The 20,069-nt window shown below is 40.2% G+C and overlaps 1 protein-coding gene across 1 annotated transcript; it reads left to right on the top strand.

Moving 5' to 3' along the window:
- Positions 1–8,256: 8,256 nt before the first annotated feature.
- On the top strand, positions 8,257–17,265 carry LOC138950182 (uncharacterized). Its single transcript, XM_070321922.1, has 5 exons — positions 8,257–8,337; positions 10,107–10,253; positions 11,623–12,272; positions 15,992–16,097; positions 16,866–17,265. The coding sequence occupies exons 1-5, from the start codon at positions 8,316–8,318 to the stop codon at positions 17,078–17,080; spliced, it is 1,140 nt and encodes a 379-aa protein (XP_070178023.1). The 5' UTR covers positions 8,257–8,315; the 3' UTR covers positions 17,081–17,265.
- Positions 17,266–20,069: the final 2,804 nt, after the last annotated feature.

The raw sequence follows: 20,069 nt of genomic DNA, 5'->3' as shown, positions 1-20,069 counted from the left end.
CCCAGGGTTGTAGTGTAGTAGACTATTTTCTTTGTTCTCAGGAACTAATCAAGGATGTAATACATATGAAAGTAAAAGATTTAACTGTATATTCAGATCATTGTCCTTTAGAACTAAGAATTCGAATTCCGTTCAAAAACAAAAATGCCAATGTTAAACCTAACATCAATTGTAAACATAATAAATGTTCAATTAATAACCAAGGAAAAGCAGAAGATATAATATATCAGTGGGACAGCAATTCACAAGTTAAATTCAAACAGGAGTTAGACACACGAGACATGAAACATTTACTTCAGAACATAAACGACGAAATTGAAACAATGCATACATGTGAAGACAAATATTACTCAGACGAGTGTGTTAACAATTTAACAGACAAAATAACAGCAATGATAAACACGGCTGCAAAAAAATGCTTGAACAAGAAAATCAAGAACCGCAATTTTACGAAAAAGAATAGAAAACATAAAAAATGGTTCGATAGTGACTGTTTTTTACAAAGGAGAGAATTAAAATCATTATTAAATGCTCTAAATAGATACCCTTATGATGTAAATTTATGTCAGAAATACTACTCAAAAAGAAAAAAATACAAAGCAATATTAAAGAAAAAGAAAAGGATTTTTAAAGATAATTTAGTAAAGAAATTGAATGACGAATTTAATAACGATCCAAGTGCTATGTGGAAAACTCTAAAAGATTTAAAGACGATGGGTGAAATCAATACAACTAAAAAATGTGCAATCAATCCAATGAAATGGATTGATCATTTAGAGAAATTGATAGGAACAGAAACTAAAGTTTCTGATGAAAGAAAATACATAGTAAATGAGGAATTAAAGAAGATGCATACACATTGTTATACACCTATTTTAGATGACCCCATAACAGAGAAAGAATTAAAAAAAGAATGTAAAACGTTGAAAAATAAGAAGTCATCCGGAAAAGATAGAATAACCAATGAAATTATAAAAGCAAGTTTAGATCATATGACTAAAATATTAGTTAATCTATTCAACATTATTCTTACAAGTGGTAACTATCCTACAGAATGGAAGACTGGAATAAGTGTACCATTGCATAAAAAAGGAGATCCAATGAATCCGAGTAACTATAGAGGAATCACTCTTAGTAGTAATTTGGGAAAATTGTTTTGTAAAATCATAAATTCAAGAATCAACAACTTTTTAGAAAAAAAGAATATTTTGATAAAAGAACAAGCTGGGTTTCGAAAAGGATACCGAACGATGGATCAAATATTCATTCTGAAGAAAATTGTAGACGATATTATCAATACTAAAAATGGTAGATTATATGGATGTTTCGTAGATTTTCAAAAAGCTTTTGATAACGTTTGGCATGATGCACTTTTACTTAAGATATACAAAACTGGCATAAAAGGTAAATGCTACAATATAATCAAAAACATGTATATTAATACAAAGATATGCACACAAATGCAAGGTGGATATTCACCAGATGTATTGGTTAAAAAAGGAGTACATCAAGGAAATACATTAAGCCCAACTCTTTTTAATATTTTCATTAATGATATAACAGATGGAATGCCTGACGTTGATTCGCCATACATTAACCAGAATACAAAAATATCGTGTCTACTGTATGCAGATGATCTAGTACTTCTTTCAAAATCAAAAATAGGATTACAAAATAAGTTAGATTATCTAAATAACTATTGCCTACAGTGGGGTTTGAAAATTAACATAGAAAAAACAAAAATTATAGTATTTTGTCATATAAATCCAAAAATGCACACAATATTTAAATGTGGAACTGATGTAATCAAAGTAACAGATCAATATAAATATTTAGGGGTCATATTCAACAAGAATGGAAATTTTGATACAGCTCAAGATCATTTAAGTAAACAAGGTAATAAAGCAGCACATTCCCTCCGCAGAATTTTCAGCAATCAAAACGTGCAAATAGACACAATGATACATTTATTTGATTCACTTGTAAATCCGATATTAACATATGGCGCTGAAATCTGGTATCCGTTTACGTTTAATAATAAAATAAAACAAACAAATACTGATCATTTCTTTGGATCATGTTTATCTAGCAAAACTCCTCATGAATTTGTTCATATCAAATTTTGTCGATTCCTTCTTGGAGTTCATAGAAAAGCTATGTGGATACCTGTACTGGGGGAATTAGGAAGGTTCCCTTTAGGATTAAAAATGTTATCACAAACAATAGCATTCTGGGCGCATATTCTAGACTCCAAACAAGATTCGTATATACATCAATTATATGACTCAATGTTGCTCCATCCGACAGAAACGCCATGGCTACAATTTGTTAGACAATCTCTTTGTAACTTAGGTTTTAGTCACGTTTGGCATAACCAATCTACATTAAATGTACACAAATTAAAGTTTGCCATTGACAAAAAACAACAAGAGGAATATATAAGATACTGGACAAAAGAAAAATCAGATACATATTCCAGACTTAAGTTTTATTCTATGATCAGTAAATCTTACGAAATGCAGTCATACTTAATACAAATTAAGAATAATAAACACAGAAAGATGTTAAGCAGATTAAGGACTAGCACACATTGTCTAAAAATTGAAAGTGGAAGACATCAGAATATCCCTAAAGAAAATCGTCTTTGTATTGAATGCAATGTCATAGAAGATGAAATACATTTTCTAGATAAATGCAATAAATATGTTAAATTAAGGGATGAATTTAAAGAAGATGCTTCACATATCAATATGAAATATGCTAACAAAAATCCAAGTAACTTATTTTTAGAAGACGAAGTTCAAGTTCGTCTTGGCAAATTTGTTACGGATTGTTTTAGCATTGTATAATGCATTATTATTATTTGTTGTTTGTTGTGTCAATAACTTTACTGGTTCATGACAATAAACATTATTCTATTCTATTCTATTCTATTCTATTCACACACACACACACGCACACAAATATATATATATATATATATATATATATATATATATATATATATATATATATATATATAAATCCTAAAGCCTCCTTAGGTCGACCAATTGTCGACCTAAGGCCCCCATTTTACAACACTTTCGATTTAGGTCGACCGAAAATCGGTCGACCTAAGGTTTGGCCCCTTTTCTGCAATCCCATTGGACTGACAGCATCGACCCTATCGCTATCGAGAAGACAGTGCCCAAAGTGTCTTGTCTGTAAATGGCATCAATTTGGGATTTACCGTTTAGGAAAAAAATCAAAAAGTAATTTTGAGACTTATGTTGACCTTTGGAAAATGGGGTCTTTAGGGCAACTATGATAAATTGTCAAATATATTTTTATCTGAGAGTGTTCCTTGTAAAAAAAATGAGATTTGTGGGAATTTTGTTTTACTCGAAATAATGAAATACGTATCCCATTCGTGCTTCTTCTCGTTTTGCGAAACTTGTCTTTTGTGAAAAGATACACAATTCACACTATGAGCCATCACGGATCCATTGATCTTCAAATGGTTCGACCACAGTCAGACGAAATTTGACCTGCCGCCCTCATCGGAGATGTGAAAGGACGCCATTTTTTCTGATGTGCTCTGCTGGTAAACAACTTTTGATGACTTTATTTGATTGTTTTGCAATGTAAAATATATACGTAAGTAATTTGAAATACAATGCTGATCATAAGCCTGATTTTTACTTTCCACATCGCTCTCTCCACAACTCAGTCGAGTCAGTGCTGAGTGCTCTGATTCTGAACATTGTCGAAGCGACGAAGGTGAACTTTCTGCGCATCGATTTCTTTCGATGTAAGCTTAATTGTAAGCGTTTAGTCTACCAACCCGAAGAACACATTTGCAAATTCGAGTAAAATATGTCGTGTGAAAACGTTCAGAGTGCTGTGTTTCATTTGGGTCTATAGAGTATAGTTTCTCACTCTCAGGTCACAGTGCAGCGAGTGCTGAGCTGCATGCTGACTTGTCAGTGACACTGACTGTCACTATAATGTCAGTGTTACAGAAGTTCAGCCACTGGTCATGGAAAATTAAAGTGTATTTATTGGTAAGGGAATTTGATAAACTTTTATGGGTTGATCTATGAACACTCCAGATGAAAGTCTTTAAACCGAGTCAAAATTGATGTGAACAAAAACATTCATTACTACAAAATTCTTCAAGTTCAACCGAATAAAACAAAAACCAGCACCCCTTTGTCACATTTGTGTTGGGAACACACTGACCACTAGCAATATCTGCAACTTGATAAGATGGTCACATGGGGGGGGGGGGGGGTGGACATGCACGTCTAGGCAACACAAAATCAGGGTTCCACACAGGCTCTGAGGTCAAGGGTATTCATACCCTTTCACCATAAAAGTAAAGGGTTTTCATACCCTTTCCTGATTGATCAAAGGGTATGGCATGTTGTCGGCGACTCTGTGTATTGCTTTGCTGTTTTACCAGGTTCTTGCATGTGCATGATGTCAATGTGTGCAGATTGCATTGTCAATTTGAGAGTGCTTTGAATAAAGGAAATAATTTATGACCATTGGGAAATGTCATATGTGTAAATTCTTGCTTGTAGCATTACAATAAGTGAATAACACCATTTATCTAATACAGGTCTATGATAACACTTAAACATTTACAGCAATTACCGCGGTATCAAAACACTAGTCAGAGGCTGAGAGCTTTCACAAAACGAACAAGTAAACTGGCTTGAAATTCTGAACAGTAAACTTTTATTAATAACCCAGAACCCAGCCACCAACTGACAATTATGAGTTTACCAGTGCAGTGCCACAGTTATTTTAAGAGTAGGTTGAAGACTCAGTTCTTCCCGTAGCTGGCTGCGACTTTCATGCTCGACGTGATGTGCTGTGCCCCAAAAGACATTCTTGTGCTGTGCTCTGTGAGAGGTGTTTTCTTTGTGCTTAATATTATTTTGTTCGACCTAGCTATTGATGTGTACATTGTTGTTAAACAGTTGTTTGTTTACCAGGGTTTGCTAGTGTGTGATAGGGTTCGTGTCCGTCTGAAGATGTTAGTTTCTTTGTTAGTCCTGTGTTGACAACTCTTCGACAAGCGCTTAGAACTGTACCCACGGAATACGCGCTATATAAGCTTCATATTGATTGATTGATTGATTTTCCCCCAAAATTCAGGGTAATGCTATGAAAAGTCAGTTCAGTTCCACAACAACAAGAATATTATTATGAGTATCAATAAGTTTGAAATTATTTGCCTGTTCAGTTGTTGGTTACAAATTAACAACACACCTATCAAGTGCCTGTTGAAATTCACATCTGCAACACACTTGTGACTGTGTCTCTCCACAACAACAGTTCAATCTAAGTTTCAACACACTAAAGCGTGGCATCATTGAAAGGGCGTTGCAACTGTATGGCTCTAATAATTATTACTCTGTAACTCAGTCTTTGGGTGAAGTCTTGGTGTTTTGTTTTGCAAGTCACAGCCACTGTCAACAGATTTCCTTAGTTTTCCTCATGGCTCCGTGCACTTGCAATGCCGCCCTTCCAGTGATGTCACGCTTTAGGTCAGTGCCTACGTGTTTAATCATCATTTTGTTAGGCCAGTCTCTCCACTGAGAGTCGGTTCCTTAGCTTTGACTTCCCCCGGTTCTGTTGACTAAAGCCTCTCTCACAGGGTACAGAAGTGATTGGAATGGTCAAGAGAATGTCACCAAGCATGCTAAAATCAGGTATCGCAAAAATGCAAACGTCAAAGTTCGTTGTTTTGGATCAACTGCAACAGGCTTTCTTGGTCGTGGCCTTTTCAAACACAAAGTCAGTGACAAAACTGATCGTCTGCAAACTTGCACGCTCGCGGTCTTCGCGGAACCAACAGAACCGAAAATAGCGGAGGGGAAGTAACTCTGGTCACGCTGACAGCGCCGACTTCCCGGAGACAGTAAAACACGTGTCGAGATCGCCGGTGAAGCTTTCCGAAATTAGTCTCCCGCGAAAAAAAAACCCAAAAAAACCTCGAGCGTCGCATAACCAGTCGTACCGTTTGTAAAACGATCAAAGTCATACCCTTTTGCCTTTCAAGTCGTACGTTATTATACCTCTTGGCAAAATAATTGTTACTTACCGACACCCTTTCAAAGAGCGTCTCGTACGTGATTTGGGGGGGTCAGAGGGTATAATACCTCCAATTTTACGTGATGTGGAACCCTGCAAAATATGTTATTGTGTATGATTTTTTTTATCCAGATACTTGCGGCAAAAATGGACTACTACCCTCATTACACCAGAGGTAGGAGGATGTGTGGTCCTCATGGCTTTACGCAATAATTCAGGTAAGAAAAGCTAAGACAAAAACTTGCATGAATTATTTCCAGTTAATCAAAGTGACTACCTTAACCTTTAGCCTGCCCTTCAGAGCCAAAATGAAGTATTGCCAGTCATAGTATCATAATTATGACTGGCAATACTTCATTTTGGCTTTATTATGAGTGGACTTACTGCTGTTTGACTTTGGAGGGCAGAGCTAGAATGGACACTTTCCTTCGTCGCTTTGATGCGGATGTAATGCCTTCACTACGGTTCTTGCCAGACACAGCTTTTTGATCTGATGAGGCCCCCACCTGTTCAATTACACATTAAGTGATTAACATGCTTCCATTTGAAACTTCGAAGTCTTCATCGGGGATTGACGCCCGACAAAAGCTAATTGAAGCCCGACGGAGCGAAGCGACGGAGGGCTTCAATTACTTTAGACTTTGGGAGAGCGTCAATCCACGATGAAGACCGAGAAGTTTCAAATGGAAGCATGTTAATGTTATTGTAATTGAATGTCAGTGTTACAGAAGTTCAGCCACTGGTCATGGAAAATTAAAGTGTATTTATCTTTGTCACATTTGTGTTGGGAACACACTGACCACTAGCAATATCTGCAACTTGATAAGATGGTCACATGGGGGGGGGGGGGGGGGTGGGGGGGGTGGACATGCACGTTGAGGCAACACAAAATATTTTTTTGTGTATGCTTTTTTTTATCCAGATACTTGCGGCAAAAATGGACTACTACCCTCATTACACCAGAGGTAGGAGGATGAGTGGTCCTCATGGCTTTACGCAATAATTCAGGTAAGAAAAGCTAAGACAAAAACTTGCATGAATTATTTCCAGTTAATCAAAGTGACTACCTTTAGCCTGCCCTTCAAAGCCAAAAACCGGCACGGTTGGCCTAGTGGTAAGGCGTCCGCCCCGTGATCGGGAGGTCGTGGGTTCGAACCCCGGCCGGGTCATACCTAAGACTTTAAAATTGGCAATCTAGTGGCTGCTCCGCCTGGCGTCTGGCATTATGGGGTTAGTGCTAAGCCTGGTTGGTCCGGTGTCAGAATAATGTGACAGGGTGAGACATGAAGCCTGTGCTGCGACTTCTGTCTTGTGTGTGGCGCACGTTATATGTCAAAGCAGCACCGCCTTGATATGGCCCTTCGTGGTCGGCTGGGCGTTAAGCAAACAAACAAACAAAAATCAAAGCCAAAATGAAGTATTGCCAGTCATATTATCATAATTATGACTGGCAATACTTCATTTTGGCTTTATTATGAGTGGACTTACTGCTGTTTGACTTTGGAGGGCAGAGCTAGAATGGACACTTTCCTTCGTCGCTTTGATGCGGATGTAATGCCTTCACTACGGTTCTTGCCAGACACAGCTTTTTGATCTGATGAGGCCCCCACCTGTTCAGTTACACATTAAGTGATTAACATGCTTCCATTTGAAACTTCGAAGTCTTCATCGGGGACTGACGCCCGACAAAAGCTAATTGAAGCCCGACAGAGCGAAGCGACGGAGGGCTTCAATTACTATAGACTTTGGGAGGGCGTCAATCCACGATGAAGACCGAGAAGTTTCAAATGGAAGCATGTTAATGTTATTGTAATTGAATGTCAGTGTTACAGAAGTTCAGCCACTGGTCATGGAAAATTAAAGTGTATTTATTGGTAAGGGAATTTGATAAACTTTTATGGGTTGATCTATGAACATTCCAGATGAAAGTCTTTAAACCGAGTCAAAATTGATGTGAACAAAAAACATTCATTACTACAAAATTCTTCAAGTTCAACCTAATAAAACAAAAACCAGCACCCCTTTGTCACATTTGTGTTGGGAACACACTGACCACTAGCAATATCTGCAACTTGATAAGATGGTCACATGGGGGAGGGGGGGGGGGGTGGACATGCACGTTGAGGCAACACAAAATATTTTATTGTGTATGCTTTTTTTTATCCAGGTACTTGCGGCAAAAATGGACTACTACCCTCATTACACCAGAGGTAGGAGGATGAGTGGTCCTCATGGCTTTACGCAATAATTCAGGTAAGAAAAGCTAAGACAAAAACTTGCATGAATTATTTCCAGTTAATCAAAGTGACTACCTTTAGCCTGCCCTTCAAAGCCAAAAACCGGCACGGTTGGCCTAGTGGTAAGGCGTCCGCCCCGTGATCGGGAGGTCGTGGGTTCGAACCTCGGCCGGGTCATACCTAAGACTTTAAAATTGGCAATCTAGTGGCTGCTCCGCCTGGCGTCTGGCATTATGGGGTTAGTGCTAGGCCTGGTTGGTCCGGTGTCAGAATAATGTGACTGGGTGAGACATGAAGCCTGTGCTGCAACTTCTGTCTTGTGTGTGGCGCACGTTATATGTCAAAGCAGCACCGCCCTGATATGGCCCTTCGTGGTCGGCTGGGCGTTAAGCAAACATACAAACAAAAATCAAAGCCAAAATGAAGTATTGCCAGTCATATTATCATAATTATGACTGGCAATACTTCATTTTGGCTTTATTATGAGTGGACTTACTGCTGTTTGACTTTAGAGGGCAGAGCTAGAATGGACACTTTCCTTCGTCGCTTTGATGCGGATGTAATGCCTTCACTACGGTTCTTGCCAGACACAGCTTTTTGATCTGATGAGGCCCCCACCTGTTCAGTTACACATTAAGTGATTAACATGCTTCCATTTGAAACTTCGAAGTCTTCATCGGGGATTGACGCCCGACAAAAGCTAATTGAAGCCCGACGGAGCGAAGCGACGGAGGGCTTCAATTAGACTTTGGGAGGGCGTCAATCCACGATGAAGACCGAGAAGTTTCAAATGGAAGCATGTTAATGTTATTGTAATTGAATCTGACGACAATCTCTTTCCTGCTTTCATGCGGCTGTAAACAGACAGAATTGGTTCTGTTCTGTTCACACACTACTTTCAGTCCACCTACCTGCAAGGGTCAAGTCCCAAGAAATGTCTCTGTATTCCTATCGTATCACTCTGCTCCTGTTTTGTTTTCTTTCACACACATTTTCCCTTCTTTTTTGACGGGTTTCTGGACAGCAAACTCTAAAACAAATTCTTTTCATCACAAAAGCGATCTTTAGAATTGACTGACGTAGTCCGGAAGAATTCATGCATTAACTTACGTCACGTACTCAACGTCATCACTTCGCATACCTTATGGTCTCGGTATTTCGTTGGCCTTCATATTTCCTACTTGTAAATGACCCTCAAAGCTAACCGAGACTAGTTGAGGCTGTATCAATACGCCTCGCCAGCAGGTTGTTAATGGATTTTTTAGCGAGTGGTTATCGACAATTGTAATACAATCAAGTTTGCGTTTTAATGAAACAGATCCTGTGATTGGTCAGAATGTCCCAACTCATTACAAATTACCGGTGACTAATTGTCGATAGCCACTAGCTAAAAAATTCATTAACAACCTGCTCCGCACACTCGTGAATTACCAAGAGGCTGCAAATACCCACTCGTGGTTTATTTTCCACTAATCAACTCGTGGTCATTGTTTAAGCTCTATTTAATGACCGGTAATTTTTAATGAGTTGGGGGCATTCTGACCAATCACAGGATCTGTTTCATTAAAACGCAAACTTGATTGAATTACAATTAACATTAACCAGAAAAGCCTTTTAACATATGATAATTATAAGAATAACTTTGAATGTAATTAGAAAATTGTTTGCCATTTGAAGAATATTCATACCATAAGACTAAATTGTTGAAAAGTGTCAAATGTACTGAAAGTAGATGGCTTTGTCAACTGACCATAAATACAATTGGTTCTTGTGCCTGTTGTATAGGAGCACCTGAAAGAGAAGGAACAATGGAACAGAAAGTACCAGCAGGAGGTCGACAGTCTGTCATTCCGCAACTAGCAGCTGTTCAAACGAGTTGTGGTACTGCAAGAGGAGCTGGAGGCCGTCGAGTCACAGAAGAAAAAACACAAGGTTGGCACATTTCTTTAAAGCAGTAAAGCGGTAATCAAGACACCAGCATTGACTTGACAGATACAGATTTCCTCTTCGTTGAATAGGGTTGAAGGCATGGCTATCATATTCCTTGGTGGTGGCAATTCCGTTCAATATGTTTTTGTAACGTCGTGAAATATATACTTTTCCCATAAAACTGAAAGCTTAGTGTTACTGCGACTTCATTTTATCATACTTATTTTCATAGTGTGGCATTTTTCGGTTCTCGTCTTTGTTTTGCCAATACATTAACCTTTACTTTAATTGTTTAAAGTTTTAACAAAAACTTACAATGGTAGGAACCCAAGAAAAAGTCCACCCCTCTGCTTTTTGAATGTAATCTATACCTGACTAAGTTTCAAATGTACATTAGTATTAGATAGGCCATGAAGCCTGTAAATGCCCCTTCTTGATCTTGTGATCATTTTATTGCTATTTATAGTACAGAAAAGGGAACCCGTAAGATTTTGCCATATTTTGTACTCTTGATTTTCTAAATTACGATTGATACGGTCTGTGGAAAAAAAGAGAAATAATTCCTAGACTTCTTGAGTTTCTACTTTCGGTTCACTCAGTTAGTGTAAAAAAACAACCTGTTACTATGGCCATTTTGAATCTCGTATGAAGTGACTAAACGAGATCAGTTGCGTTGATCAGCTCAAAGCGTGGAAAGCTCAATTTTTATCATGCAAAAACAACAACAAAGAGGTGGATCCTCAGCAGGAGCAAAGAAAAAGGCTGTTCGGGAACAGGAATTCCTTTCAACGTATGTTTTCCAAGTTTGACATCGATAGACACTGCATGTCAAAGCTAGACTCATAGGGATCCTGAAATTGACAACACCAAGAAAAGCCGCTGCCAGCATGAGGAGCATCACAGACTTTGTCTTTTGCAAAAGATCTACCCGAGGAACAGGGTGCAGTACATGCCAAAGCGATGTTATCCGAGCTGATAGTGAAAATGAATTTGTCATTGAGCACAGCAGATGTGATTTTACAAGCTGTCAAAAGTGTGTTTCCTGTCTTAAACATCGCGCAGAAGTCTAAGTGTTCCTGCAAGAAGGCTACAGCAATGATGAAACAGATGTCTAATGACATTAGGTCTTCTCTTAAAGAAAAAATCAACAAAGATTTCCATCTTTTTTTTTTATCAATGACGGTGTGTGCAGCATGTTTGAAATGAATGATTAAAAGTTATGTGGAGTACTCTCATTTTTCTGAAAATGCACGTAGCTTTTTTTTTGTTAAACTCCATGGCAAAATTGAGGTCCCAAGGTCTGTATTACAATATATATATATATGCAACACATGCTTCTGTCAGTTAAAAGATATGATTTGTTTTTTATCAGCCTCATCTGGAGATGTACTGGTACCTCAGGCCTCATCTGGAGATGTACCAGTATTGCCAGCCTCATTTGGAGATGTACAAGTATTGCCAGCCTCGTCTGGAGATGTACTAGTATCACAAGCCTTATCTGGAGATGTACCAGTATCACCAGCCTCATCTGGAGATGTACCGCCATCACCAGCCTCATCTGGAGATTTACCAGTATCACCAGCCTTATCTGGATATGTACCAGTTTCACCAGTCTTATCTGGACATGTACCAGTATCACCAGCCTCATCTGGAGATGTACCGCTATCACCAGCCTTATCTGGAGATGTACTGATACCACCAACCTCATCTGGAGATGTACCGCTATCACCAGCCTTATCTGGAAATGTACCGATACCACCAGCCTCATCTGGAGATGTACCGCTATCACCAGCCTCATCTGGAGATGTACCGCTATCATCAGCCTCATCTGGAGATGTACCGCTATCACCAGTCTTATCTGGAAATGTACCGATACCACCAGCCTCATCTGGAAATGTACCGATACCACCAGCCTTATCTGGAGATGTACTGATACCACCAGCCTCATCTGGAGATGTACCGCTACCAAAAGCCTCATCTGGAAATGTACCGATACCACCAGCCTCATTTGGAGATGAACAGGTACGAAAAGCATTGTGATTTTGAACTTACTCACGGGTTACCTCCATTATGAAATTGACCGTTTTTGTTTGTTTATTTGTTGCTTAACGTCCAGCCGACTACGCAGAGCCATATCAGGACGAAAATTGACCGCTTTTATTTTTTAAACTTTCCAGGAAATGGGATTTAGCCACCTCTAGGTCGATGTTGTCAGTCTAATGAAATTGGAGAAAAGGCACCAATGGGTGGCCGAGTGGTAACGCACTTGCGCTCGGAAGTGAGTTCGACCCTGTGTCGGGGCGTTAGCAATTTTCTCCCCCCTTTCCTAACCTAGGTGGTGGGTTCAAGTGCTAGTCTTTCGGATGAGACGAAAAACCGAGGTCCCTTCGTGTACACTACATTGGGGTGTGCACGTTAAAGATCCCACGATTGACAAAAGGGTCTTTCCTGGCAAAATTGTATAGCCATAGATTAAAAAAATGTCCACCAAAATACCCGTGTGACTTTGAATAATAGGCCGTGAACAGTAGGATATGCGCCGAAATGGCTGCGATCTGCTGGTCGATGTGAATGCGTGATGTATTGTGTAAAAAAATCCATCTCACACGGCGCCTTGAGTCCGAGTCTGGAGATACGCGCGCGATATAAGACTTCATATAACCCATACTTGTCGGTCGCCCTATGCCTAAGTGGAATGTTTTGTATAATGGGAGCTTTAGGGCAACATTTGGCTTTAACACACACACACGTACATATATAGATTGGTTGAATTTAGAATAAAAAGAAAGTATGTAAAAGTCACAACATTCTTACACGTACTCGCATTCACTACCAAGAAACTGTTAATTTTTAGGATAGTTGGACATTAACTACAGTACCTGTGTAATCCAGAAAAACACACAAGATAAGCACATAATTGAGGCAAGTCAGGACCATTATGATGATCTGTGTCAAAAGCATCACATTTATTTTAACACGAATATTTATTGGACCATAGTGGCCGAGTGGGCTGCTTGCAGTCTCACTCAATGACAAAGTTAAGCAATGCCGAGCCTAGCCAAGTACTTGGATAAGTGACTGTCTGAGTTGTACACTGCTGTTAACTTGACCCCTCATGGAGGGCGGTGTCTCACTACTCTTTGGGATGAGATTTTAAAGGGAGGTCTATTCAGTATTCTGAGTACATATATGCACTCAAAATCAAGCTTGGACTTGATCCTGACGCCAATGTCCAACTCGGGTCAATGCAACCTGCAGAAACACACCCAGCATGCATCATAGTCTCAGAATAATCAAAATGATGATTGTGGAGACTCAACGAAAGGCAGGTGTGCTAAGCTGCCATAGTATTATGGGAAATGATTCTATTGTTATTGCAAATTTGTCTGGAAGCATGTGTCGACATAAGCTTGTATGTCTGCTTGATAGAGAATGGGATCTGGGTTGTCAGTAAAATGAAATTTGAGATTTTAAAAGAATCACCAAACCTTAGGGCGACAAAATATAAGTTGAAAGTATTGTACAATTGGAGCTTTACCTTTAGGACGACATTTGGTTGACCTAACTCCCCTATAGGATTTAACACAATATATATATGTTATAATTTTCGTTGCCCTAATCAAAAGTATTGTATAATGGGAGCTTTAGGGCGACATTTGGCGAATTGGATCTGGGTTGTTACTAAAATGACATTTTACTTTTTTGAGATTTTTTTTTTATACACGTTTTTATTGAGTCACTTGAGAAAAAGTGACTCTATGTAATCGGTCAGTGTTAGTCTGTCCGGCCGGCCGTCCGGCCGGCCGTCCGTAGACACCACCTTAACGTTGGACTTTTCTCGGAAACTATCAAAGCGATCGGGCTCATATTTTGTTTAGTCGTGACCTCCAATGACCTCTACACTTTAACGATGGTTTCGTTGACCTTTGACCTTTTTCAAGGTCACAGGTCAGCGTCAAAGGAAAAATTAGACATTTTATATCTTTGACAAAGTTCATCGGATGTGATTGAAACTTTGTAGGATTATTCTTTACATCAAAGTATTTACATCTGTAGCCTTTTACGAACGTTATCAGAAAAACAAGGGAGATAACTAGCCTTTTCTGTTCGGCAACACACAACTTAACGTTGGGCTTTTCTCGGAAACTATAAAAGTGACCGGGCTCAAATTTTATGTGAACGTGACTCATTGTGTTGTGAATAGCAATTTCTTCCTGTCCATCTGATGCCTCATATAATATTCAGAACTGCGAAAGTGACTCGATCGAGCGTTTGCTCTTCTTGTTTCTTCTTGGTACACGACATCAACATCAGACAGCAACACTTTTTTTTAGATTTGAAAGGAAGCACCAAACCTTAGGGCGAAAAAAATATGTGAAAGTATTGTACAATAGGAGCTTTAGGATGACATTTGGTCGACCTAGCTCCCCTGTGGGATTTAAAGGCAGAGTAAGCCTCCCGTAAACCATCACAGATGCGGTCAGGCTTTTACACACAGTACAAACACCATTTCCTTTAAACACTCACCAATTGAGAACATCCTAGGTGCCCTCCGTAAAGAGCGAACAATTTTCAAAGAATTTATTTTTGCGTGGTTTATCTTACCCCTGAGCCATCGTGAACCCGTGTGATCCAGTTCACAATGCAGTCGTCATAGTTAGTCATTTGAATGCGACTCGACGTGAGCTTATCTACAATAGCACGTTTTTTTTATGCACGAAACAACGGCTGTGGTTCACAAGAACTCTCGCGATGGCTTTTGACTGTTGAGAGGAACGGCGATTTGCACTGATAAACCGGCCGTCGTCTGCTACGACCCTTGCGTGACCCTGCTTCCGGGCTTTTCTTTTTTTAAACTTTCACAACTTCGAATTGTTCTGATCTTGTCTTGATGAAAAAACGAATTCTTTTATGATTAAAGAATGTTTGTGTAACAAGCTGTCAATTTATTATTTAGATTTTAAAAGTTAGGTCTAGCGCAAAAACGAGGCGCCGTTGTTGTTAACGGAACAAGTCTACGAAAATAAATTCTTTGAAAATGTCTCACGCTCGACAGAAAGCAGCCAGGATGTTCCCGTTCGGTGAGCGTTCAAATGGAAGTATGCTTGTACTGTATTTAGACGCTCGGGGAGCTCTGTGATGGTTACGGGAGGCTTACTGTGCCTTTAACACACATGCATAATATATATATATATATATATATGTTATAATTTTGGTCGCCCTAATCAAAAGTATTGTATAATGGGAGCGTTAGGGCGACATTTGGCGAATTGGATCTGGGTTGTTACTAAAAAAAAATGACATATTACTTTTTTGAGAATTTTATTTTTTCAGTTTTTTTTTTTTTATACACGTTTTTATTTCTTTTTGGTACACGACATCAACATCAGACAACAACACTTTTTTGAGATTTGAAAGGAAGTACCAAACCTTAGGGCGAAAGAAAATACGTTGAAAGTATTGTACAATAGGAGCTTTAGGATGACATTTGGTCGATCGACCTAGCTCCCCTGTGGGATTTAACACACACGCATGTATATATATATGTTAAAAATGGTGTGAATGTGATCATACTTTCTCCAAGTCCTTTTTCAAAAATTGACCCGATATTCCGATCTACTTACAAATACCTTTTGGGGTTTAAATTGTGATGTTTTAGTTTAAATAAAAGTTCCACATGATTCTATGCTCCGCCTTGCAAGAGACATCACATTAACTTAACTGTGAATATTTTGTTTTAGGATGAAGACTACTGTCAGGAGAGTGATTTTGATTCTGATAGCACACCTTCTTCCTGCGATTACCCTATGCTGTCACCACCTGCACAAAGGAAGAAAACTTGCCAAGGTAAAAGTCAATGAAAGAAACTGTGAGAAGTAGTAACTCACTGACTGCGACAATTCATGGTTGACCAATTTACTTAAAATTCAGCTTTCCTGAGCCAGAAACCACAACTTGGTCTATAGTTCAGGACATTTCCTAGTCGAGTTGCAATCAATTATTGTACTATCAAGGAAACAGTTTCTTGTGTAAAGAATTTAACATGCTATACGGTGTTGTTGCCAGGCCTCGGTCTTTTGTCTGTGACGCATTCCTTTCTGATTTGACGCATTGGACCTAGCCTTGTCCGGTCGATGGACCGATAGTTTTTACGTTTTGGTGGTCAACTGACCGATACATATTCGTACAAGGCGGACAAGGTCTGCAATGAATGGAATGGGAGTTGCAAAGTCGGAAAACAAACCCCGATCGAAATGCTCATGTTTGCTACGAGTGAAAAATGCACTCGGTGCCGACTCTGTGTTTGTCGTCATTGACTCTGTGTTTGTCGTCTTTGACACTCGAGGCTGCGTTTACGGAAATACCCGTTCCAGCCGGTGTACCTAATTATCGAAAACGGCGCAAACAGCGGAAATTTCATCAATATAATATTACGGCATGGTAATTTGGACCTATTGTTTTTTTAAAGTCAGGACATTTGGACTTATTGTTTTTTTTTAGGGAGGTCCAAATGACCTATTGTTTTCTTAGGCTGGCAACAACACTGGCTATACTTTTTCCCACATAAAAAAGACTTGTGCCCATTGTGATATGTACATTGTACTTGTTTGACAGGCATGGTTACAACAAGTCAGCAAAGTCTGGTTTTCTCGATGGCTGGTTGGCACCCCGTTGCCTTGGCACCTCAAGCAATGATGTTGCCAGCGCAGTCTGTGTCTCGTCTTACGTCTCCCAACAATGTCCAGCTTCCCACCGACCTTACTGTCCTTCAGCAGCAGCTCAGGACTACAGGTATGTTATTCTTCAGCGTGTGGCATCACCGTATTTGATCTTTTACCCTTGTTAAATGCTTCTCATTCAAGTCACTGCACAGCAGAACATGCATGAACTTTTAAAACCAGCTCGCTGCACAATTGTTAAGTACCTATTTTATGAAGCAACTGCTTGTTTGCGAAAATGAGTGTGCCTGCATCAATACTACGTGTTTATCACTAAATCAGTGACTGATTAGACCGTCCTTCCGGAGGGTGAAATGAATAGGCTAAAGTTGCTGATGCGACCCCCATTCATATTTCACACTGTCAGACTGTACGGTAGGCTACGGTTCATGTTGGTTGATAAATATTGGCTTCAAATTGGTACCCTTGAAAATGACAGAAGGCCGCCTTACAATTCTTAAACTTCTTGAGTTTCTACTTTTGTGACATGACGTGACCGAGTTTTGTATGAAGTGAAGAAACGAGATCAGTTGTATTGATCTGTTCAAAGCGTGGAAAGCTCAATTTCCATCAGGCAAAAACAACAACAAAGAGGTGGATCCTCAGCTGGGCCAAAGAAAAAGGCGGTTCGGGAACAGGAATTCCTTTCAAAGTATGTGTCAGTAAAAAGATGACCTGATTTTTTTTCATCAGCCTCATCTGGAGATGTACCGCTACCACCAGCCTCATCTGGAGATGTACCGCTACCACCAGCCTCATCTGGAGATGTACCGATAAAACCAGCCTCTTCTGGAGATGAACAGGTACGAAAAGCCTTGCGATTTGAACTAACTCACGGGTTACCTACTTCCTGAATTTGACTCTCCGGATGACTTTTTTAACTTTTCACAGGAAATGGGAATTGGGCCCCGCCACACCCCCCCCCCCCCCCCCCCCGGGGGTAATTATTGTCAGTCCAATGGAAGCACAAATACTATGGTCATCCTAAGTGGAAAGTAGTGTATAATGGGATCTTTAGGGCGACATTTGGTCGACTTAACTCCCCTGTAAGCTTTAACACATACACATGTATATTGGTTGAATTTAGAATAAAAAGAAAGTATGTAAAAGGCACAACATTCTTACACGTACTTGCATTCACCACCAAGAAACTGTTAATTTTTAGGATAGTTGGACATTAACTACGGTACCTGTGTAATCCAGAAAAACACACAAGATAAGCACATAAATGAGGCAAGTCAGGACCATTATGATGATCTGTGTCAAAAGCATCACATTTATTTTAACACGAATATTTATTGGACCATAGTGGCCGAGTGGGCGGCTTGCAGTCTCACTCAATGACAAAGTTAAGCAATGCCGAGCCTAGGCAGTACTTGGATAAGTGACTGTCTGAGTTGTACACTGCTGTTAACTTGACCCCACATGGAGGGCGGTGTCTCACTACTCTTTGGGATGAGATTTTAAACTGAGGTCTATTCAGTATTCTGAGTACATATGCCCTCAAAATCATGCTTGGACTTGATCCTGACGCCAATGTCCAACTCGGGTCAATGCAACCCGCAGAAACACACCCAGCATGCATCATAGTCTCAGAATAATCAGAATGATGATTGTGGAGACTCAAGGAAAGGCAGGTGTACTAAGCTGCCATGGTATTATGGGAAAAGGTTCTATTGTTATTGCAAATTTGTCTGGAAGCATGTGTCGACATTAGCTTGTATGTCTGCTTGATAGGCAATGTGATCTGGGTTGTCAGTAAAAATGAAATTTGAGATTTGAAAAGAATCACCAAACCTTAGGGCGACAGAATATAAGTTGAAAGTATTGTACAATTGGAGCTTTAGGACGACATTTGGTCGACCTAGCTCCCCTGTAGGATTTAGCACAATATATGTTATATTTTTGGTCGCCCTAATCAAAAGTATTGTATAATGGGAGCTTTAGGGCGACATTGGTGAATTGGATCTGGGTTGTCACTAAAATGACATTTGAGATTTGAAAGGAAGCACCAAACCTTAGGGCGAAAGAAAATACATTGAAAGTATTGTACAATTGCTGAATTGGAGCTTTAGGATGACATATGTTCGACCTAGCTCCCCTGTGGAATTTGACACACACGCATATTATATATACTGTTCAAAAAAAGAAACGCATAGTTGCTACTTGCCAAATTTGTTTTATTTTTCGAAAAAAATAACAGAAAATCCAATATTTAGATTATTTGTTTGAATTTTGGTATGGACACAGTTGAATGCACACACAGTTCATTTGCATCTTCAAATCAATCAGTCAATCAATACGATTGGGTGCCGAGGCTGTCAAGTCAGTAGGGGGGTGTGACTGCCTTGAGCAGCAACAACTGCCCGGCACCTTCTGGGCATGGACTGGATCAGATGCCGGATATCTTGCTGTGGGATGGTGTCCCACTCCTCCTGAAGTGCCTGCAATAGATCGCGGTGATTTGCTGGCGCTTCTTCTTGCCTGCGCACACGTCTGTCCAATTCATCCCAGAGGTGTTCTATCGGGTTCATGTCTGGCGACATGGATGGCCAGGGAAGCACCTGGACATGGTGGTCGGTGAGGAACTGGGTGGTGAGTCGTGCTGTGTGCGGGCGAGCGTTGTCCTGCTGGAATATGGCATCCTGGTCAGCCAGAAGAGGAAGGGCGTGGGCGCAGAATTTCCTCCACGTATCGCTGGGCAGTTATGCGCCCTGGGACGTGCACCAGGGTGCTCCTTCCAGCGGTATTGATCGCCCCCCACACCATGACGCCTCCACCACCATGAATGGGTGCCTCATCCACACAGTTGGGCGCGTAACGTTCGTTTACTCTCCGGTAGACCCTCCTCCGACCATCATGTCGCTGGAGCAGGAAGTAGGACTCGTCGCTGAACCACACGTGTCTCCAGTGATTCCGGACGGTCCAGCGAAGGTGCTGGTTGCCCCACTGCACTCGGTTCTGGCGATGGCGGCGGGTGAGGACAGCTCCTCTGTGAGGTCTGCGAGCTCTCAAACCAGCTTTATGCAGGCGGTACTGCACGGTCTGGTCCGATAATCGGTGTGGCCCGGGGAGAGCCTGGACAGAAGATGAGGCCGAC

The sequence above is a fragment of the Littorina saxatilis genome, linkage group LG16 (genome assembly GCF_037325665.1).
Source record: "Littorina saxatilis isolate snail1 linkage group LG16, US_GU_Lsax_2.0, whole genome shotgun sequence".
Classification (NCBI taxonomy): Eukaryota; Metazoa; Mollusca; class Gastropoda; order Littorinimorpha; family Littorinidae; genus Littorina; species Littorina saxatilis.
This window is presented reverse-complemented; position numbering and strand designations above follow the sequence as displayed.